Source organism: Drosophila grimshawi, unplaced genomic scaffold, assembly GCF_018153295.1.
Source record: "Drosophila grimshawi isolate 15287-2541.00 unplaced genomic scaffold, ASM1815329v1 contig_848, whole genome shotgun sequence".
NCBI lineage: Eukaryota > Metazoa > Arthropoda > Insecta > Diptera > Drosophilidae > Drosophila > Drosophila grimshawi.
The window spans coordinates 7,447,565-7,464,918 of NW_025063692.1; the positions used below are offsets into that span (position 1 = coordinate 7,447,565).

Sequence of the window (17,354 nt, forward strand, 5' to 3'; positions counted from 1 at the left end):
ACATATGCAACGCGCTGCTCAGCACATGTGCTACACAAGACAAACAGCAGAAACGGGAACAGGAGAAACACCAGCAACACAACATCAGCAAACTCAGCAACAAGTGCACAAAAACCAAACGAAGCATGAACTACAAATTATAAAGCGATCGGCATGCGGACTGTTCGACTATAAGATACCACGCAATAAGAAGCAGTATATGAAGTATAAGCAAATAAATATAAATATTCGAGATATATGTATATAGATTGAGCTTGAGAGATATTATTGCTGAATTTAAAAAGCTATTCATGCAAAGAAGCTTGGGTTATAGTAATTACCATATATGTAAAATTAATTTATTAATCGAAAAATTAACAGACAAACAAAAGCAATTTTATAAACTCTATAGCTCGTACAATCGTACAGATTTGTGGTGTCCTTCGCTTAGTTTGTCATAGAAATGTGCATACCCTATGCATGTGTTTTACATGGGCAGGAAGCAGAAAATGGAAAGCGCTGCCAGCGTCGCTGTCAACTTTTGATAGAATGCAGCAGCAGCCGCAGCTGCAGCCGAAGCGATGTCGACGTCGACGGTGAAGTTGGCATTGGAGTTGAAGTTTTGGGACGGGGTGTTGTTGTTTGCGCCGGCTTAGGCCATGTACCAATGCACGCACATGTGCCATAAAGAGAGAGAGAGAGACCGATAGAGTGAGAGCGCGAAACTGCACATGTGTGTGTGTGTGTGTGTAATGGGTGTGAAACGTAACGAAATTGATTTAAAATGCATTTTAAAGCATCAAAGTGTTGAAATAAGATAAATGATCATTACAGTGTGCCCGCGGCGATAACATAAAGAGCGCGGGAGAGCGAGAGAATGCTGATTGCAGTTTTTGGATGCGAGGTGTGCACTAAGCGTTTATCATTTATGATTGTTGAATCGAAGCTTTGTTATTGGTGGGGCGTGGGTCGATCGGGCGGCAGCCGCTTTTATACGTGTTTGACACGTAAAGTGAAAGTCACGAGACGCTATGCGACGCAAGCGCAGCTGACAAAAAAAAAACATACAAATTGCGCCTGCGCCCCACGCGATTTTTGGCTGCAGCTGCAGTTTAATATTTTGCAATGGCCATACAAACATGTAAGTTCGTGTGGGTGTGTGAGTGTGTGCCTGTGTGTGTGTGAGTGGCTTAGTATGTGTCTTTAAGTTGGCATAGGCCCAATGAACTTTTGCACTTTGCGGCGCGTTTTTGACATTGACAGTGGGGCTGTTGGGCTGTTGGGCGGTGGCGAGGGTGGTGTTGTGAGCGAATATTGGTTTTTTGTTGAGGGGAATTTGGCTCAACAATTTGAGACGCCCCAAGAATTTCTTCATGCCACACAAATTTGCGTTTGTCGCAGCTATTTTTATGCGCATTGCCAACGCTGCTGCGGCTGCTGTTCTACTTGTTTTTCTTATGCTTAAGCATTTTGTGAAATTTGTCACGTTCTCTGAAACTGTGCGGCAGCCGCTTTGGGGGCGCTTCGGCCAACAACTGCACGCTCTGATTGCCGCGCGTTACTATTAGCAAAGGCCATAATACACAAGAACAGCAACAACTACTGCAAAACGGGCACATATCGCAAAACATTTGGAATGCCAACAGAATGGGAGTGGCAACGAGAGGGAAGTGGGCAGATGCAGATGCCATACATACGAAAACTTTTTAATTTACATCTCAATAATGAAATGATCCGGCGCTGAGTCCATCTATAATTAATGCTAACTGAGTCACCAATTGGTGGCAAACAAAAGCAATGCATCACAGTTCCAGTCATTAGCGCAAAACGAAAAATTCTTAGAAGTCATTTTTGGAGGGGAAATGCCTAACATGTGACCAGATGCCAGCAAATAACAAGAGTGACTAAATGAAAAACTGTTCAATCAAATAATCAACGGGAGACAGCAGAAAAACGGTAAATCTATGCAAAACTATCGAATATTTATGAATTGTATGCGAAAAAAGTAATAATAGAGTGCTCATCGATCAGATGCTATCCAAGCTGAAATCCATTTAATAAATCTTTTGTTCATAAATACAAATTATTACCAAAAGCATTTATTTAAAATGTCACTAAACAGTTTTGGTAATTGAAACACATTTGAAATATACAATTCTATACAAGTTTTCTTATTTTCTAAATTTATGCAGGCCACAGTTGTTACGTCTCTCAGCGAAATTGTGTTCTTAATTTAGCTTTAAACGTAAAATTGTATTTATGAGATGCCAGAATAACTGGGAATTCCTATCGTTCTATTTATTTGTTTGGTAAAAACCGCAATTAATTATTTCATTTGATATTTGATTATTTGAATTTGAATTTGATAAACGAAATAAAAAAATGTTGCAAGTTGCAAGTTGCAATGTTGCCATGCCAATAAGTTGCCTGAGAATATTGCGTGAATTGTTTCTAAATGGTACACAGACACAAGTGAGACTGAAAAGTCAGTTAGAGTTATAGTTTTTAGTAACAAGCCAATGGCAAACAAGTTATTAGCACAGAGCGAAGTCCTAACGCCAAATACAAATTCCAGAGCGGCTCTTAACCCCGAGCTATTCCAGTTCTTACAATGCTGAGCAATGATTTAGACAGTGATTTAGTTAATTACAGTGATTGCTCATTCAAATGATGTCAATAAATGGATGTTGGAAGTTGAAGTTTAGTCAAGTAGTAAATTGTAAATTGGTTATAATTGTAGACTCAATATTGTGATTATATATACAAATTTAAAATATAAATATTATGTAAATTAGTGCGAAAAATATGTGTATTATATTAGCTTAAGTTGAGTATTATATATAAATATATATGTATATATACATATAGATGTGTGTGTGCTTTGTGCTTGAAGATTGTGCTGCATTTTGCGCTCGCATGCAATAGAAATAAATGCCGTTAGCTTTGAGGCATGCGTGCGAAACTGTACAAATAATGAGTGAGCGCTAATTGGCAACACTTTTTGAGTTATCGAATGGTATTTATCGTATTTATCGTATGTGTGCGCTGCATATTATTATTCAGTGGTTAAAAAGAACATTGGTGAGAGAGATCAAAGCGCATATGCAAATAATAAAATAAATTTGTAACAAATAAATGAAATGCTTTAATTGTGTTTTAGTTTTTGGTCTTGTTTGTTATTTTTAAATATGTGGGCAAAACAACAACAAATAAAGCACCCATACCACTTACTAGATAGATAGTATCCTTCAGATGCTAAATGACAAATTCGTTTTTTGTTTTTTTTTTGGATTTTCGGGTTGACGAATTAAAAATGTCAAAAGTAATTGGTCAATAATTTTGGTTTTGGTTGTGGTTTGTTCAAAATTTTTTGGGAGAAGTAATGTGTTTTCCATATGCGCACCGAATATATTATATATGTAAATATATTTTTTATTTTTTTTGGGGGGATTTAAGCAAAGAGTAGAACGAAAATAAAAATAAAGAAAAAAAGAAAATTAAAAAAACGCATATAAAATAACAATTAATATGTGTGTGTTTGAAAAGATTACTAAAATACTGGTCCTATACAATTAAAAAAATATAAGATTTATATTTATATTATGGATATATCCATGTAGTATGTATGTTGCCTATAGTAAACATAGTAATTTAACTAACATTAGAGTGTTAACAAATTTTAGTCACATTTCTCTATATAGCTGTAATAAGGCAAGGGATTTTATATACATAGACAAAAAGTAATCTCAAACGCGATACATTGTTATATTCTAAAAGATATTAGACCTTAATCTCGTACTGCACTCAGCGTTATCTATAGTAAATCTTAGCAAATCTGTTAGTCACTGAACATTTGAAAAAAAACAAGCTTTCTTTTATTTAAAGTTTGTTTAGCATTAACTATAAGCATGACTATCCCTATTATTATTATTATATCTAGTGTGTATATTTCCTGTACTCCGAATGTAAAACCTTCACCTCACAGACGCAGCAGTGTTAGTTTATTATAGACTAACAACAGATAAAATATATTATATACCTGTTACTTACGATAAACTTTTCGTTTTTTTTTTTTTTTTGTTTTTTTTTTGTTTTCCAATGCTGTGTGCTTTGTGAAAACAACTTAAAACTTGGCTGCGTAAAAGTAAATTATTATATAATCGAAATAAAATTAAGAATAATTATATACGTAGTGCTTATCGCTAAGAGTATTGTTATTGCCTTAATTGGATGTATATATGCATGGGCTATACTTACATCGTCTGCCATCGGTTATGACCTGTTCACAATCGTCAAAGTTCGTTGATATGGGACACTTATATAAAGCGCCCGATTGATTGGTTTGCGGCTGCCTATTACGATCCAATGGAGCGCCGACAAGCAGACTGTAATTGAAACAGAACAGAACAAAAGAATGAGTTATTGCAGGGTTCCTTCGGATCAATTGGCATAAACCGCAAGAAAAGATTAAAGTTAGCTGAAACTATGGGTCTATAGATAGATCACGACCGATGATCGCACGATCCGACGATCAGTTGATCGATACGATCTCAAGTAACGGCCCAATTTGCTCCACGGCTTGACAGCTATTCAGTTTACCAGACGACTTCAACTCTACAACAGCGGTCAGTTTTCAGTTTTCAGTTTTCGAAGTTGGCTGATTTTTCGGTGTCTCGTTTTTTTTGGGGTTTGAGGTTCACTTCAAGTGGCAAAAGTGAACTAAAGTCATGAGTATGGCAAATTGTGCTGCTCTGGGGCTTGAGAAAGAGATAGGGGGACTTACTTTGACAATCAAATCGATTATTGTAGGTGGAACCAGTTCAATGCACCTTTTTTTTGCTCTGCTCACAGGGGCTTGCCAAAATGTAATTACTTAGGACTGTTCAAAAGCGTAGTTTCGACAGGGAAAATGGTAGCTGGTAGCTGGGAGGGAGGTGGGGATAGTCGGGGGTGATTTGAACCTGGGCGCGTCAACACGAAAAGATGTTGCTAATGAGCAGTCGTCTATAAGGCGAAATGTCTAAAAAGCTGCTTCACCCACGTTGCACAGTGTAAACATGCAACTTCATTATCCTCCAAGCGGCAACAGCAACAGCAGCAGCGGCAACAGTTGCCACTTTATGGGCACCATTAAGTGTGTGGCACCTACACACACGTTGCCACACGGCTAAGTTGCATCTTTAAGTGCTTCCACAGTCAACAATAACAAGAAGAACAACGGTTAAGCCAGAGTCGAGGGCAGGTCCAAAGTCATTTGCTGCTTCTTTTTTTTTGTCGCCTTCCATTTGACACTAAACCGCGGACATTACACAACACTGGCCGTCTCTGACACTTTTTTACGATGTTGCTTTAAGTGTTTTGGTTTTTAGGTGTTTGCGTAAACACCTTTCAAATTCAAATTGTTTAATGCATTTAACATTAGTTTGCGTTTGGGTATGTTGCCCCAACCCCCCTTCTTTGTTGCGAAATAGTTCTTTTGATTAAGCCAATGCTGCAAAACTCTTTCAAATAAAGCACTAAGTAACTTACTTAGTACTCGCTATATTCAAAAGCTGACAAACATTTGATACTCAGTCTTGGTATGATCTAAGATCTACATTAAAGTGCGTTTTTTATGCTTCTGATATGTTAAAAAAACAAGTGTATCGTCGTTGTGGATATGAGTGTCGTGACTACATATAAAAAGACTGTAAAAACACTGACAACACTTTATATAGCATACATACTATGTAAGTATTATAGTCTTGTATCGACGCATCTTCGTTTACCGCAAGCAGCTAGCAAAATTTATGAACTAGTTCTCCAGCTCAAAAGACATAAACTAGTCGTTCGGGCTACATGGAGCCATTAATTGAGATTGTAATAACTTTTGAATATCTTAATGCACACCCACTGAACCAGCAAAATAAACTGAGAACTGGTTCCAGCCAGCCAGCCAGCCAGCCAACTAGCTAGACCTGATTCGGACACTTAAAGACTGGACTTGAGGCTCTGACCTGCCCCCTTCCACCGCCTATACCGAATGTATGCACGTGTGACACTGTGCAACACTGCTGGCCACTGGTCGCATTTCCATGCCGCTTTTATGGCCTGCCCGTGTCACGTTTGCTTAATTCGAAATCTGGCTGGAGAGTGTCTTGGCTTACGATCTAAGGCCTCGTTATTGGGCCAATTGGTTGGGTCTTTTGGATCGCGGCCAGTTGGCTGCTCATTTAGCATGTTTAGTCTCATGTCAACTTGCGAGATTTGGTAATGAAATGTTGAAAAAAAATTATAACAAAAAACAAATGTATGCTGTAGTAACGAGTGCTCGACTGTCAAATGCCCTTTAGTTAGGTCTTCAGTATAAGAAATTGCTTTGAATCTATAACTTCCAGAAACCAGAGTCGTCTAGAAATTATAAGCATTTGGAGAAGCAAATTCAAATTAATTTCGAACTGACCTGCCTGCAATTGATGTTAACCTTAATGTTAACCCCATATCAAGTTTGTTATTCCCAGGAGATTTAAGAGATAGCTTGATATATGAATATATCTGACTTATGAGATTGAAGATGGCTGGTTTGAAACTTTACAAAGTTACAGGGTATGTATACATAATGCCTTGATGAAAACAAACAAGGGAAGCAAACAAGAAAAAGTGGAAGAAGACGAGTCCAAAGACAACAGCGACGACAAATCTGAGTTCTTGTGTTTGTTGGTAGAACATAAATCTGTGCATAGAGTGCCGCTGTGCCATAAATCTTGGAGTGCTGCACCGTCGCTCAGTCCATAAAACCGTATTTAATGATCTTTCAGTGCCCGCTTGGAATTTCGAAATTTTGGATTGCTGCTAAAGTTGTGTTTGATATTAACGAAATTTTAGTGGCTAGAAATGTCAGAACGAGGGCTGATTTTATGCCACTTGCCACTTAGCTTATCAATTAGCGCATGGCTTTCAAAAAGGGACGATCGGAGGAAGGGCGTAGGGGTAGGGGTAGGTGCTGCTGGGCTTGTGGGTTTCTCATTCGGTTGGGGTCTACGCCGCACACAAATCAATTATCATTGCGGCCTAAATGAATGAATGAATGGCCCTTCGCTCCACTTGCAGCAACTCCTAGAAGCAATTACAACGCTCATATGAGTTTGACGTCGGATGTTGAGTGAATGCACTCACACTCACACTCACAGTCACACTCACACTCGAAACGCATTCACAAAATGCATTTAATTAAATTAAAGCATTAATTGCCGTATAAACGCGCCGCGCGTGTCGTTTCAATTGCCACAAAACAACACAGAGTCTGAGCATCACAATCCGTACCAGCACCCGATCCAGAGCCCACCCCAAAGCCCCCAACCCGAAACCCTTTCAAGTGGCTTTTGGTCGTGGCAATCAAGCGAAAGCGCCCCGCAAATTTACTACCCCACATCCACAATTCTCAGTTCTTAGTTCTCAGTTCTCAGAGTGTAGCCCGCAGCTAAAGATCTCCTAGAAATTTGATTGGATTGACATGCCAAGCCGAATGCTCTTTAGCTCTGGGTCTGCTGATTGTAATTGTAATCAAATATTGAATTGAATGCAAAACAAAAAGGGAACATCTTTACACAGCAACTAGTTCATAGTTGTCAGCATTCTCGTCAGCAATTCTCGTTAAATTTCATCAGTTTTAAGCGAGCTTTGAAAATGTATTTGCGGCTGTTCCATTTTTTAATAATAACGATTTGCTTATTAAGCTTTTAGTAATTATTAAATGAATGGAGCCAGATTTAGTTCGCTTATGGGCTCGTTTTAAGTTTGCTTAATCTTTTATGACTTTAACCAGCTAAATTTGATCCGTGCGTCACCAAATTTAATCCACAGGAAGCAATTTTATGCGTTTATTTACATCTTCGCTTACAATCGTCTGCCAGATGAATCGTCTGTTTGCTTTTGAGAACGTACTTAAAAATTGAAACCCCTCTGCTCCCCTCCCAATGACAGCAGCCACCCCTGGACCCAGCTGTGTTTGTTTTCCCCCCAACATATTTTTGTCCATGGTTATGCTTGGTTTTGTTTGGCTCTTTTTGGGAGTCATTGGCTGGTTTGCTTGTATGTCTTATTAGTCATCATTATCACAAGTGTTTTTCAAGTGTTTGCAGCCAGCAGCTCGGAGCAATCCGCCACCATCTACCCCCCGGCACACAGTCTCTTCCGACTTTGAGGCGATAGTGAATGAATTGCGGTAAGTGTTGCAGCATGGCCCTCTCGGGCTTGCCACACCCCTCACACCCTCCACACACATACACACACACACACAGAAACACACCCGAATTCTGAATGCTCTTTACAATATTTATTATCATTTGTCTGCTCCAGTCAAAAACCCACCCCACTCTTGTTGGAGTTGCCTCCCGCAACTTGCCACAAGAATTTCATTTAATTTTCATGTATTTTGAGTTCTTTGTTTGCTTGCTCTTGTTGCGACAGTTTTGGTCTAACCCCAATCTCTCATTCTCCCTTCTCGGGTTTATATAAATATTTATGCTTGGATTGGAGACAACAAGAATGTTGACAATATTGGGTCCATTGCTGCATGCCTCCTTACTCTGCTATTGCTGCTTCTTCTTCGTTGCTCGCCATTTGGTCCATTGAACTGTTATGCTTGGTCTTTGGATGGCACTTTCGCTTCATACCAAATACACCATCAAAAATAGAAAATTACAAATAGGTTTTTGGCATAGAAACTATTTACTGATAAGTGGAAAGTGATGACGCAGATGGAGCTATATGTGCATATGACGCAGAGATATGCTGTGATTCACTTGAAAGAAAACCCACTCACCACCCACTCACCACCCAGACACCCACCCAATGACACCTCATGCGGATGAAATCACACACAAATCCTAAATCATTTTTTATTTGCTGGTGTGTTTGATATATCTTCATAACAAAGACCTATCTCTTAAAGGTTTTTAATATTTTCTTGTCGGCTGGTTGAGGTGCAAAGGAGCAAATTTTACAATATTAACAACGCTCACTCAGAAATTCATGCAAGAAATCTGGAGTATTCAGTCACAGCTACTGAATTGGCTCGCAGACACACACACACACACACACACCTCTCTTTACATCTTTACACCCATCGTACATGTTATCCGTGCATTTAGAATAGATTGATCAGAATTACAACGAATCCTGTAGATGGTTGCACTAATTGTGGCCACGGGCCAATGGGACTTAGTCACGTTCACATTTAGATGGTACAGTCAATGATAAATAAAGTATTGTATTTCTGCTATCCTTGTGCAATGGATCAAACAGCAGGCAATAATGTTGTTTTCCAATTCCATTGAAAGCGGAACTCACGTGATTTTCTGTGAGTTATACAAACAAGAGGCAGCAGGCAGGAAGACGCAGGAGGCCCAGCTTGCGGCATATCCTGCTGGCAGGACATGCCTCATACAGCCGGCTGATGAAGCTATCTTGTTGCTCTACCTGACGTTCGGCTTGTTACCTGTCAGATCGAACGCGCTGATAGGCAATGTACGGTGTCGTTTACCTGCAGCTGTCCATGCCCAAAGAGTCCTCCTGCTAATCAGCAGAGGGGAATGAAGCATAAAGCAGAAGCAGAAGAAGGTGCACGAATAGTAGGCAAATTGGAAAGCATGTTAACTTAAATCCAATTACTAATATCTAGTCAAAAGCAACAATAACAAAAGCTATTGACCAAGTGGCTAATTCAATTTGCGCCTTCAAATGATGAAGACATTGAATGTAAATGAGGATTTGAGTGTGGATGTGAATGTGAATGTGGACGACGATTGACACCCAAAAGTGCTCAATGTCAAAATCACACTTGGAGTGGTGCGCTACAGCGAAAGGCATATGCCACTTGATCAAACATACAAACATCGCTATCAATAAAAAATAAACTGAATTTATTGTTAAAACTTAGAGCAAGCCAATACAAAAGATTCAAATACGAACCTCAAATCATTGAAACACAACCGTAGAGTAATTTTAGCCTTGCGGCACATGCTACAGCCAAACAAATAAAACTCAACAAATAAAATCAAGTAATAACCGAAAAAGCAACAAAGTTGACATTAAATCTAAAGAGATTTGTCAAAAATGTGTCTCCCATAGTCAATAAATTTGTGATGTTTTGTTTTTTTAATTTTCCTTTTTTTTTTAGGGGGGATTAAGTTAAAATTCAAGACAGGCAGCGAGCGAACGCGCATAATTTGATGGGATTTTGGTTAAGTCATTCAAGTGTATGACAGGGTTGCCGCAGCGTCTATGCTTGTGGTCGTGGTTGAGGGTTGTCAAGGTGTCAACGCATCATGGCTATAAAAAGACTTGGCCCACACCCAAAAAAAAAAATAAAATATGAAGTCATGGTTTATGTTCGCTCATAGGTAAACCACGTTTTTCGCCAGCTCATTAAGTTTTTCCTTTTATTTCGTTTATTTTCATGCATTTGGCGCATTTTTCACAAATAGTTTTCTATCTGGGGCTTTGATGTTTTCATTTGTGCTGGCCAAATGCGAGGTCAGCACGCGTTTCCGGCCAAATTTTGGCCAAGAAGGCAAAACAACAAAAAGACAGCATAATGTGTCCATTAAGTTAACCAAAAGTTAAAAAACCTGAAGGAAGTTTATGAGAATAGTCGGTATTTAAATACCCTATTGCAAATAAACTTAATTAACATGTATCTGTTCAAGCTGGTAATATAGCAAGTAATTAAGTAATTAATTAAATTATTAGCATATGAAAATGCTTAAATATAAATGCCCAAATATAAACCAATAGCATAACTCAGTTGAATGACTTTGGTCTTTGACTATATCACCTCAGCTAATCTTCAATCACAAAACATTTACTGGCAAACAACGTATTATGCCCACTAGCAGGGTATGAGGTATAGGTTATAGGGTATATACACAACAGAAAACAAGACAAGACAAGACAAGACGACGACGTCAGCTAGTTCTACTCATATGGTATGCATGGTTGTTGATGGCGCCGTCAAGAAGTGTCGAAATTGACATAAAAAAAGCTAGTTGTACAAATTGATGGAGGAGGGGTGTGGGGTGAATTTCAGGAGAGCGATGGAGGGAGGGAGGAAGGGAAGCAGATACTAGAAAATCACTCAAAAAAGAGCACTCAAAGCCGACCCTCGACATCGCTTTGCCTGACTAACTGTCGTTGAACCCGTTAAAATTTTGAACGATATTCGAAATGCGTATGCTTAACGGTAGCGCCGGCCTCGCTCCAGTTAACCAAGTTTGGGGTCATAACTTACGGCTCGTTAATGTGGTCAACGAAATGAGAAATTGATGCGCTGCACAGGAAATGCAATCGGACAGACAGTGGGACAAGCAGATGGACTGTGAGACAGCTGGACAGTTGGACAGTTGGACAGCTGTTGGCTGTTGGCTGTCAGCTTAGCCAACAGCTTTTTAAGCCGATTCGAGCACAGCCCACGTGCACGGTGGCCTCGTTCCAAACTGGAGCTGCCAGTTTGCAGCTGATAAGATTACAACAACAACCAAAATAACAACGAGACTAAATTGAACTGAATTTAGTATAGAGTCTGTCGACGGCAGACTTGCAGATGCTCTGCTTTTGATTATAATACAGCATCCTTATAGAGATCTAAAAAAAAGCACAAGTTCATATTTAAATTCTGATTAGCTTCTAATGACAAATTCTACAAGTTGTCCAAGTTGTTTGCTCGTATTCATGGCATGCCATGGAAGAGACACTCAGCTCGGATCTAGTCTATATGTATATACACATTTAGTTGTGTGTAGATTCCATTTATCAGCTGCGCTAGTTCGATGCATTCGAGCGTCAAATTGCTGCCAGCTGTTGGAGCATCAGTAGCTAAAGCCCCTCCATCCTCTATCCGCCGATCCCTCTCTCTCTCTGCCCTCGTAACGTAACAAAGTAGCACAAATTGCGGGCTTTCAGCTTATCACGACGACAATAACAACAACAACATCGACAACAAATTGCTTTGGCTACAAATTTCAGCGTTTTCCAGTTTCACTTCCATTTCCATTACGTAAATTGATGGCAAGGTCAAACGCTTAGTTCAGTGCGCAGGCGCAGCCAACTTCACTCCGTATTGTATTTCTTTCATCTGTTGTTTGTTGAGTTTTTTTTTTTTTTTTTTTGTTTTTTTTTGGGCTCATCGCTCATAAATTGTACAAGCAACTAAATTTTTGTGTCGTTACTTTTTTGGTGTGCTGTGTTTTTTCCTCTGCCCTTCCAAACCCTACTACTCCACACACTCTTGTATTAGTTTTTTGTTGTCAGCCGCCAACGACGTTTGAAAGATTGATGACATGGATCGTCATTCACGTTTGAACCCTTGCGGTCGCAGTGCAAGTGTGTGTGGGGTGGTATCGGTTAGCGAGAGACCGGCTCGAATGGAGCATGTGGGGAGTAAACACATTTCAATGTGTGTGTAAGTGTGAGTTACGTAAGCAAGTGGAAGTGTGGGCTTTCATTTCGATGTTCGAACCGAATACAAATTATGGCAATATACAATACATTTCATATCGATACTTTTGGTTAGCTTGTAGAGCGAAAGATTAGAAATTTATGTTATCTTGGGTTCAACGGGAGGTCGGCGTTTGCTTAGTCGCCTATGAAATATTATTAATTGTTGCGATTTACCGTAGATCCGTTATTGTCACTTCTAGTTATTCAATTTATTGGAGTATTGTTGATTTTCTATTTTCGATTGTATGTTTTTTTCCTCAACTTTATCATGTACAACACACATAATTATTAATGTGCATGTTCGACTCTACTTATATACTTTCTTGCTTAAAACTTTATTAAGGTTTCTTTTGAAAAATCGAAGATGTCATTCGTCATTCGTTTGTCATTTACGATTTCAATGACAATTCACTTTGTTTTTACCTGATTTTTACAGTGCAGCTAAGCTACTCTCCTCCCTGCATATTAAGAAACTTAACTCTTGGAATTGCTTAAAGTCCCTTGTCGAATGCTCGGACTCATTGTCTCAAAACCTGTTGTTAAGCATATTATAGGAATTACCAGCCAGTCAGTCGATGCACTTGGGGTAAGGTCAAACTTGCACCGGCTTAGGGATCGTTGTTGCTTACCTTTGCGCACTTATAGCCAACCCTCCAAGGGTTGGGCCAGCCGCAAGGTGGGCTAGGTCAGGAGGGACTGGGTCAACCATGCCGAATTGGATGAAGTGTGTTCACAAATGATGGCTGCGACTTTTGACTTTAATGATGGCATAAAACCGTTTGACGGTCGGATGGAAAAGTATCGGGGCGTAGTCGTTAATTGCTCTTGGTTGTTGCTGTTGTTGTCTAGCACATATATGACGATGAGAGAATGACAATAAAAATCGTAAAACACGCCTTGATACCAGGGCTGAAAGAAATGTCACTATTTGTTTTATGGCCCCTTGAAGATTTTGTTAGAGATGGATGATAGCAGGTATGTAGGGAGATATGTATTTATGTATGTATATATGTATGTGGAGAGAGGTGCTTGGATAGCAAAGGCGAGTCATTGGCATATTTAAACATAATCTGGTATTTTTATTATCCTCGTAGGCCAACACAAGCAGCCGCTTGGAGACAATGACAGTTAATAGCCCAAGCGTTAAGTGGGCGCCCGACCAGGGACCAAGTGCGAATGAGAGGGCGATGGCAATGGCAATGGCGATGGCGATGGATAGCGATGAGAGAGAATAAATAGCAGGGCACAGAAATGTGCCGGTATGCCGTGGTAGGTAAACAAAAACACTGCGCAGGTAAATTACAAAAGGATATGAAACGTTGAACGGCTGAAAACGTGCGCATAAATAAACCGAACTGAACACAACTTGAACAGAACTCAAAACGAAAATAAAAGAACTGGAAAGAACTCAAAAAAAGGAGAGAGAGAGAAAAAACAAACAGAACGGACGATGAAGCAGGCGGCATTTGTTGTCGAGTTGTGTTTTGTTTTGGGTTTCAGTTTCGGTTTCGGTTTTGAATTTGAAAGGAATTGGCATCGGGCCGACTGACGGTCGAGCAAACGCCGCTGGCTGACATGACCATGCCACACAAGTTGGAACTCGCTCGCTGCAGGTAATGTGCCGCATACCCATACTGGTGTATCCGGGCAGGGGGATGGGAATGGGGATGGGGAGCACACTCTCAACTAAAGCGGGGGCGTGCTCCATAGAAATTGATAGGCGTTATGGGCCCGCCTGCTATTTGTTCTTTTTTTTTTCCTATTTACATTTTTTTTTTTTTCATTTTTTTTGGAGATGCGCCTGGGTGTTAAGAGTTGAGCGGGGACAAAACTCAAGAACCTGTTTCCCTAAAGATGCCACTTAAGCGTAGTGCTTGAGTAGTGGTGCGTGCCGGGGGGCGGAGCAGTGGCGAAATCTATGCGACAAATACATGGGAGCCAAATGTGATCTGATTGAGTTCTTTTTAGACATTCAATCGATTAATGTTTTGATTTAGAGTTTGTACATGATCAAGAATATATATGCATTATGGGGACAAAGATGTTTTTGTGTGTGCTAAAACGTTTGTACAACTTACTCATTCTCTTTTTACTCATTTTTATCGGGTTTCGAGTAAAACAAATATAATTCAAAAAGAAGAATTTGGTGTATAAAAGAATCAAAAAGTAAACTGTGTTCATATAGTACATAAATACACGTAGAACTGATTATAAATTTGTTATTACGAAAAGCTTGATAAGATACAACTGGTGCTCCCAATTTATCGTGATAAGCCGTTAAGAGTTACACTTACTAGAAAGAGCGAGAGCGAAAGCGAGAGTGTGTCGAGTATAGGACTGTGGCTGGACAAGGAGCAAACTTATAAGCATGATCGATGCGATTTCAACGTTGTAATTAGCTCTATAATTGACTGTTAGAATAGGAAAGAGTGAATACAGACAGAGAGAGATAGATAGATAGAAGGAACAATCTGCTTACACCATGCTGATAACTACATCAGAACTAAGGTCTATTACTTGTATTATAACAGAGAGCGAAAGAGAGCGCGCAAGAGAGAACACAAGAGATAGAGAGGGCAATACAGCTTTATCAGATCTATTGATAAATGTAAAAGTGGGTTTCAAAGAGATATATATTAAGAGGGCAACACATTAAATTCAAAACGTTGCTAAAGCAGCGGGAACTCTTTCTAGAATTTGTGACTCTTTTGGATTGGATGCGGGCGTTGCCATTGCGTTTATTAATTGCCACATTGCCATACTGTTGTCATTGTCAAATAAATTTTAATTATGTCACCATAAACTAAATGAAGTCGATGCGAAACGCTGCAGTCATCAGAAGTTCGTCAAAAGGGGGAGGCGACTCTAGGCGACCCTTCCACCCTGCCTCCCTCCCACCATTTCGCACTGCCTCTTTTAAGTGGTTCTAGGCAACCTTTTCGCGTAGCTACGCGTTTTGTCTGCTGCTCTTGTTGTTTTTTGTTTTTTATTTTTAATTTTTTATTTTGCTGTCGTCTCTTGTTACCAGCCGCTTTATTTCTGTTCTGTGCGCATTAAATTTGCATATATTACAAGGCACCACACACAACCCGCACCGCGCCAACATACTGTTTTGAAGGCCCATTAAATCATTATGTTAATGAGTTTTAATTGAAGAGCGAAAAACAGCGAACGAAATATTATATTGTCTTCAAAAAAAAAAAAAAAAACTTTAAATATGTGTTGAAATGTCATGGGGGCACTCTAGTCCGAGCAGCACTTGGTCAAACTCTCTTTTGCTGATCCATACTGTGGCACGCTGTTCAACAAAAACGCAGTGCACCACTTGCAGCACCACTTGGTCAAATTAAATTGTGGAACGCTTACAGCAGCTTATGTTGCCATTCAAAATTCGTTTGATCTTTTACATTTGGAATAATGGGCATATATCACCATCATCTGGATTACCACTTGCAACACTTGCAGATCGCGCTTACCACAATCCACAACTTACTGGCTACTGCAGTGTCTGTGCATCATCCATAGTTGTCGACTGCTCTAACGCAGCTAGGGCCTGCTCCCAAGTTTTGGAGCCTGCTCCTGCTACCGTCTGAGGCATGTCCATTGGTATCGTCGCTGTTGCGGACACGTCCTGGCTGCATTGCCAGCCACCAGCGGAACCCGCTCCAGTTGCATTCAGCTTGACCGGGCCCTAGATCGCTGTGGGTTGACTTGTGCTCCTTTCACAGATTAACATTGTGTATGAATATGGGGGAATTTGCAGGCCCAACTCAATTTGCCAGCTGTATAGCAATGGCAACAAACAAATCGAACATCTGTCAGAATTTTTGACACTCCCGCCCCCTTTTATCCCAGCGGAAGTTGCAGCTGAGCTGAACTGTAACCGAAAAATTGGGTCAGCTATTTGGGGCGACGCCGCCATTCACAGAGATAGTCGCTATCAGCATGACGGAATGGAACGGCCCCTCATCACACAGACAGTAGAGAACCGAACAAAGCATCATATTTGTTTCTGGAGCCCCCTAGTCGATTGATTATTATTGCTATTGATTATTGCTATTGAACTCTAATCCTTATATATACATTCCCAATTGCCCTCTCCGCCAATACACAGAGCAGAGGGTTTGGGGTTTACTGCGTGGGGCAGCTGCCATATAGATGCGATTATATACATGAGCACTTAATCGACGAATGCGGATAAATACTTTTGTACATATTCCCATGCTCAAGCATTTCCATGCCCTTTTGACTAGCGGCTTATTTTGATTTGAACACCCTGTACATTATGCTAAAGTGTATAAGCAGCTCCCAAAGGCTCTCTTATTAACATTAAAAGTCGAGTCTTCCCAATCAGATTAGCTTGCTCATCTCATAAGATCATAAAATTACTATAGATTACAAAATCTTTTCAAAAGCAATGGAAACTTTTGTGTACTATTACAGGGTATCTGTCCGTCAAGCACTTTCAACTAGTAAGTGTTCGTTTTTTTTATATTTTGTTTGTTGTGGCTTGAGAAGCTGTTGAGTTTTGTGTTGCAAGCGCTCAGATTACACTTATAGATTCAGATATCCTATTCGATTTAATTCGATTCTGGACGTCCCAAAAAAAACAAAAAGAACAAAAACAACAAAAACAGCTTGAACATTTTGTTGTCTCTTCATAAACCATTTGTAACTTTACCTTTAACCATTTATATGCAAGCTAGATTACAAATTAAAATTAACATGAAAGTACATTAAAAAAAACTTCAGACTCAAACTCAAAATTAAAACAAATTTGGCAACTTGATATGTGTAAAATTCAGAAAATTTATCTGGTTTCTTCTTACAATATTTTGTTGGAATATTGTTAAAGTAATAAGCAATATAATATCAAATTATATGCTGAAAAGCACTTC

The 17,354-nt window shown here is 39.6% G+C and overlaps 1 protein-coding gene across 2 annotated transcripts in view; it reads right to left on the reverse strand.

Annotated features, from left to right (window-relative positions):
• The window catches only part of LOC6565634 (integrin alpha-PS1), a 49,169-nt gene that overhangs the window by 6,492 nt on the left and 25,323 nt on the right, over positions 1-17,354 (reverse strand). The window contains exons 2-3 of one of the 2 annotated variants that reach the window (XM_032738564.2): positions 4,237-4,364; positions 3,211-3,234 (exon numbers count right to left, since the gene is read on the reverse strand). In XM_032738564.2, the coding sequence (XP_032594455.1) occupies positions 3,211-3,234; positions 4,237-4,364 (152 nt within the window). The remainder of the gene's footprint in view (positions 1-3,210; positions 3,235-4,236; positions 4,365-17,354) is intronic. The other variant, XM_001992193.3, reaches the window with a different exon arrangement.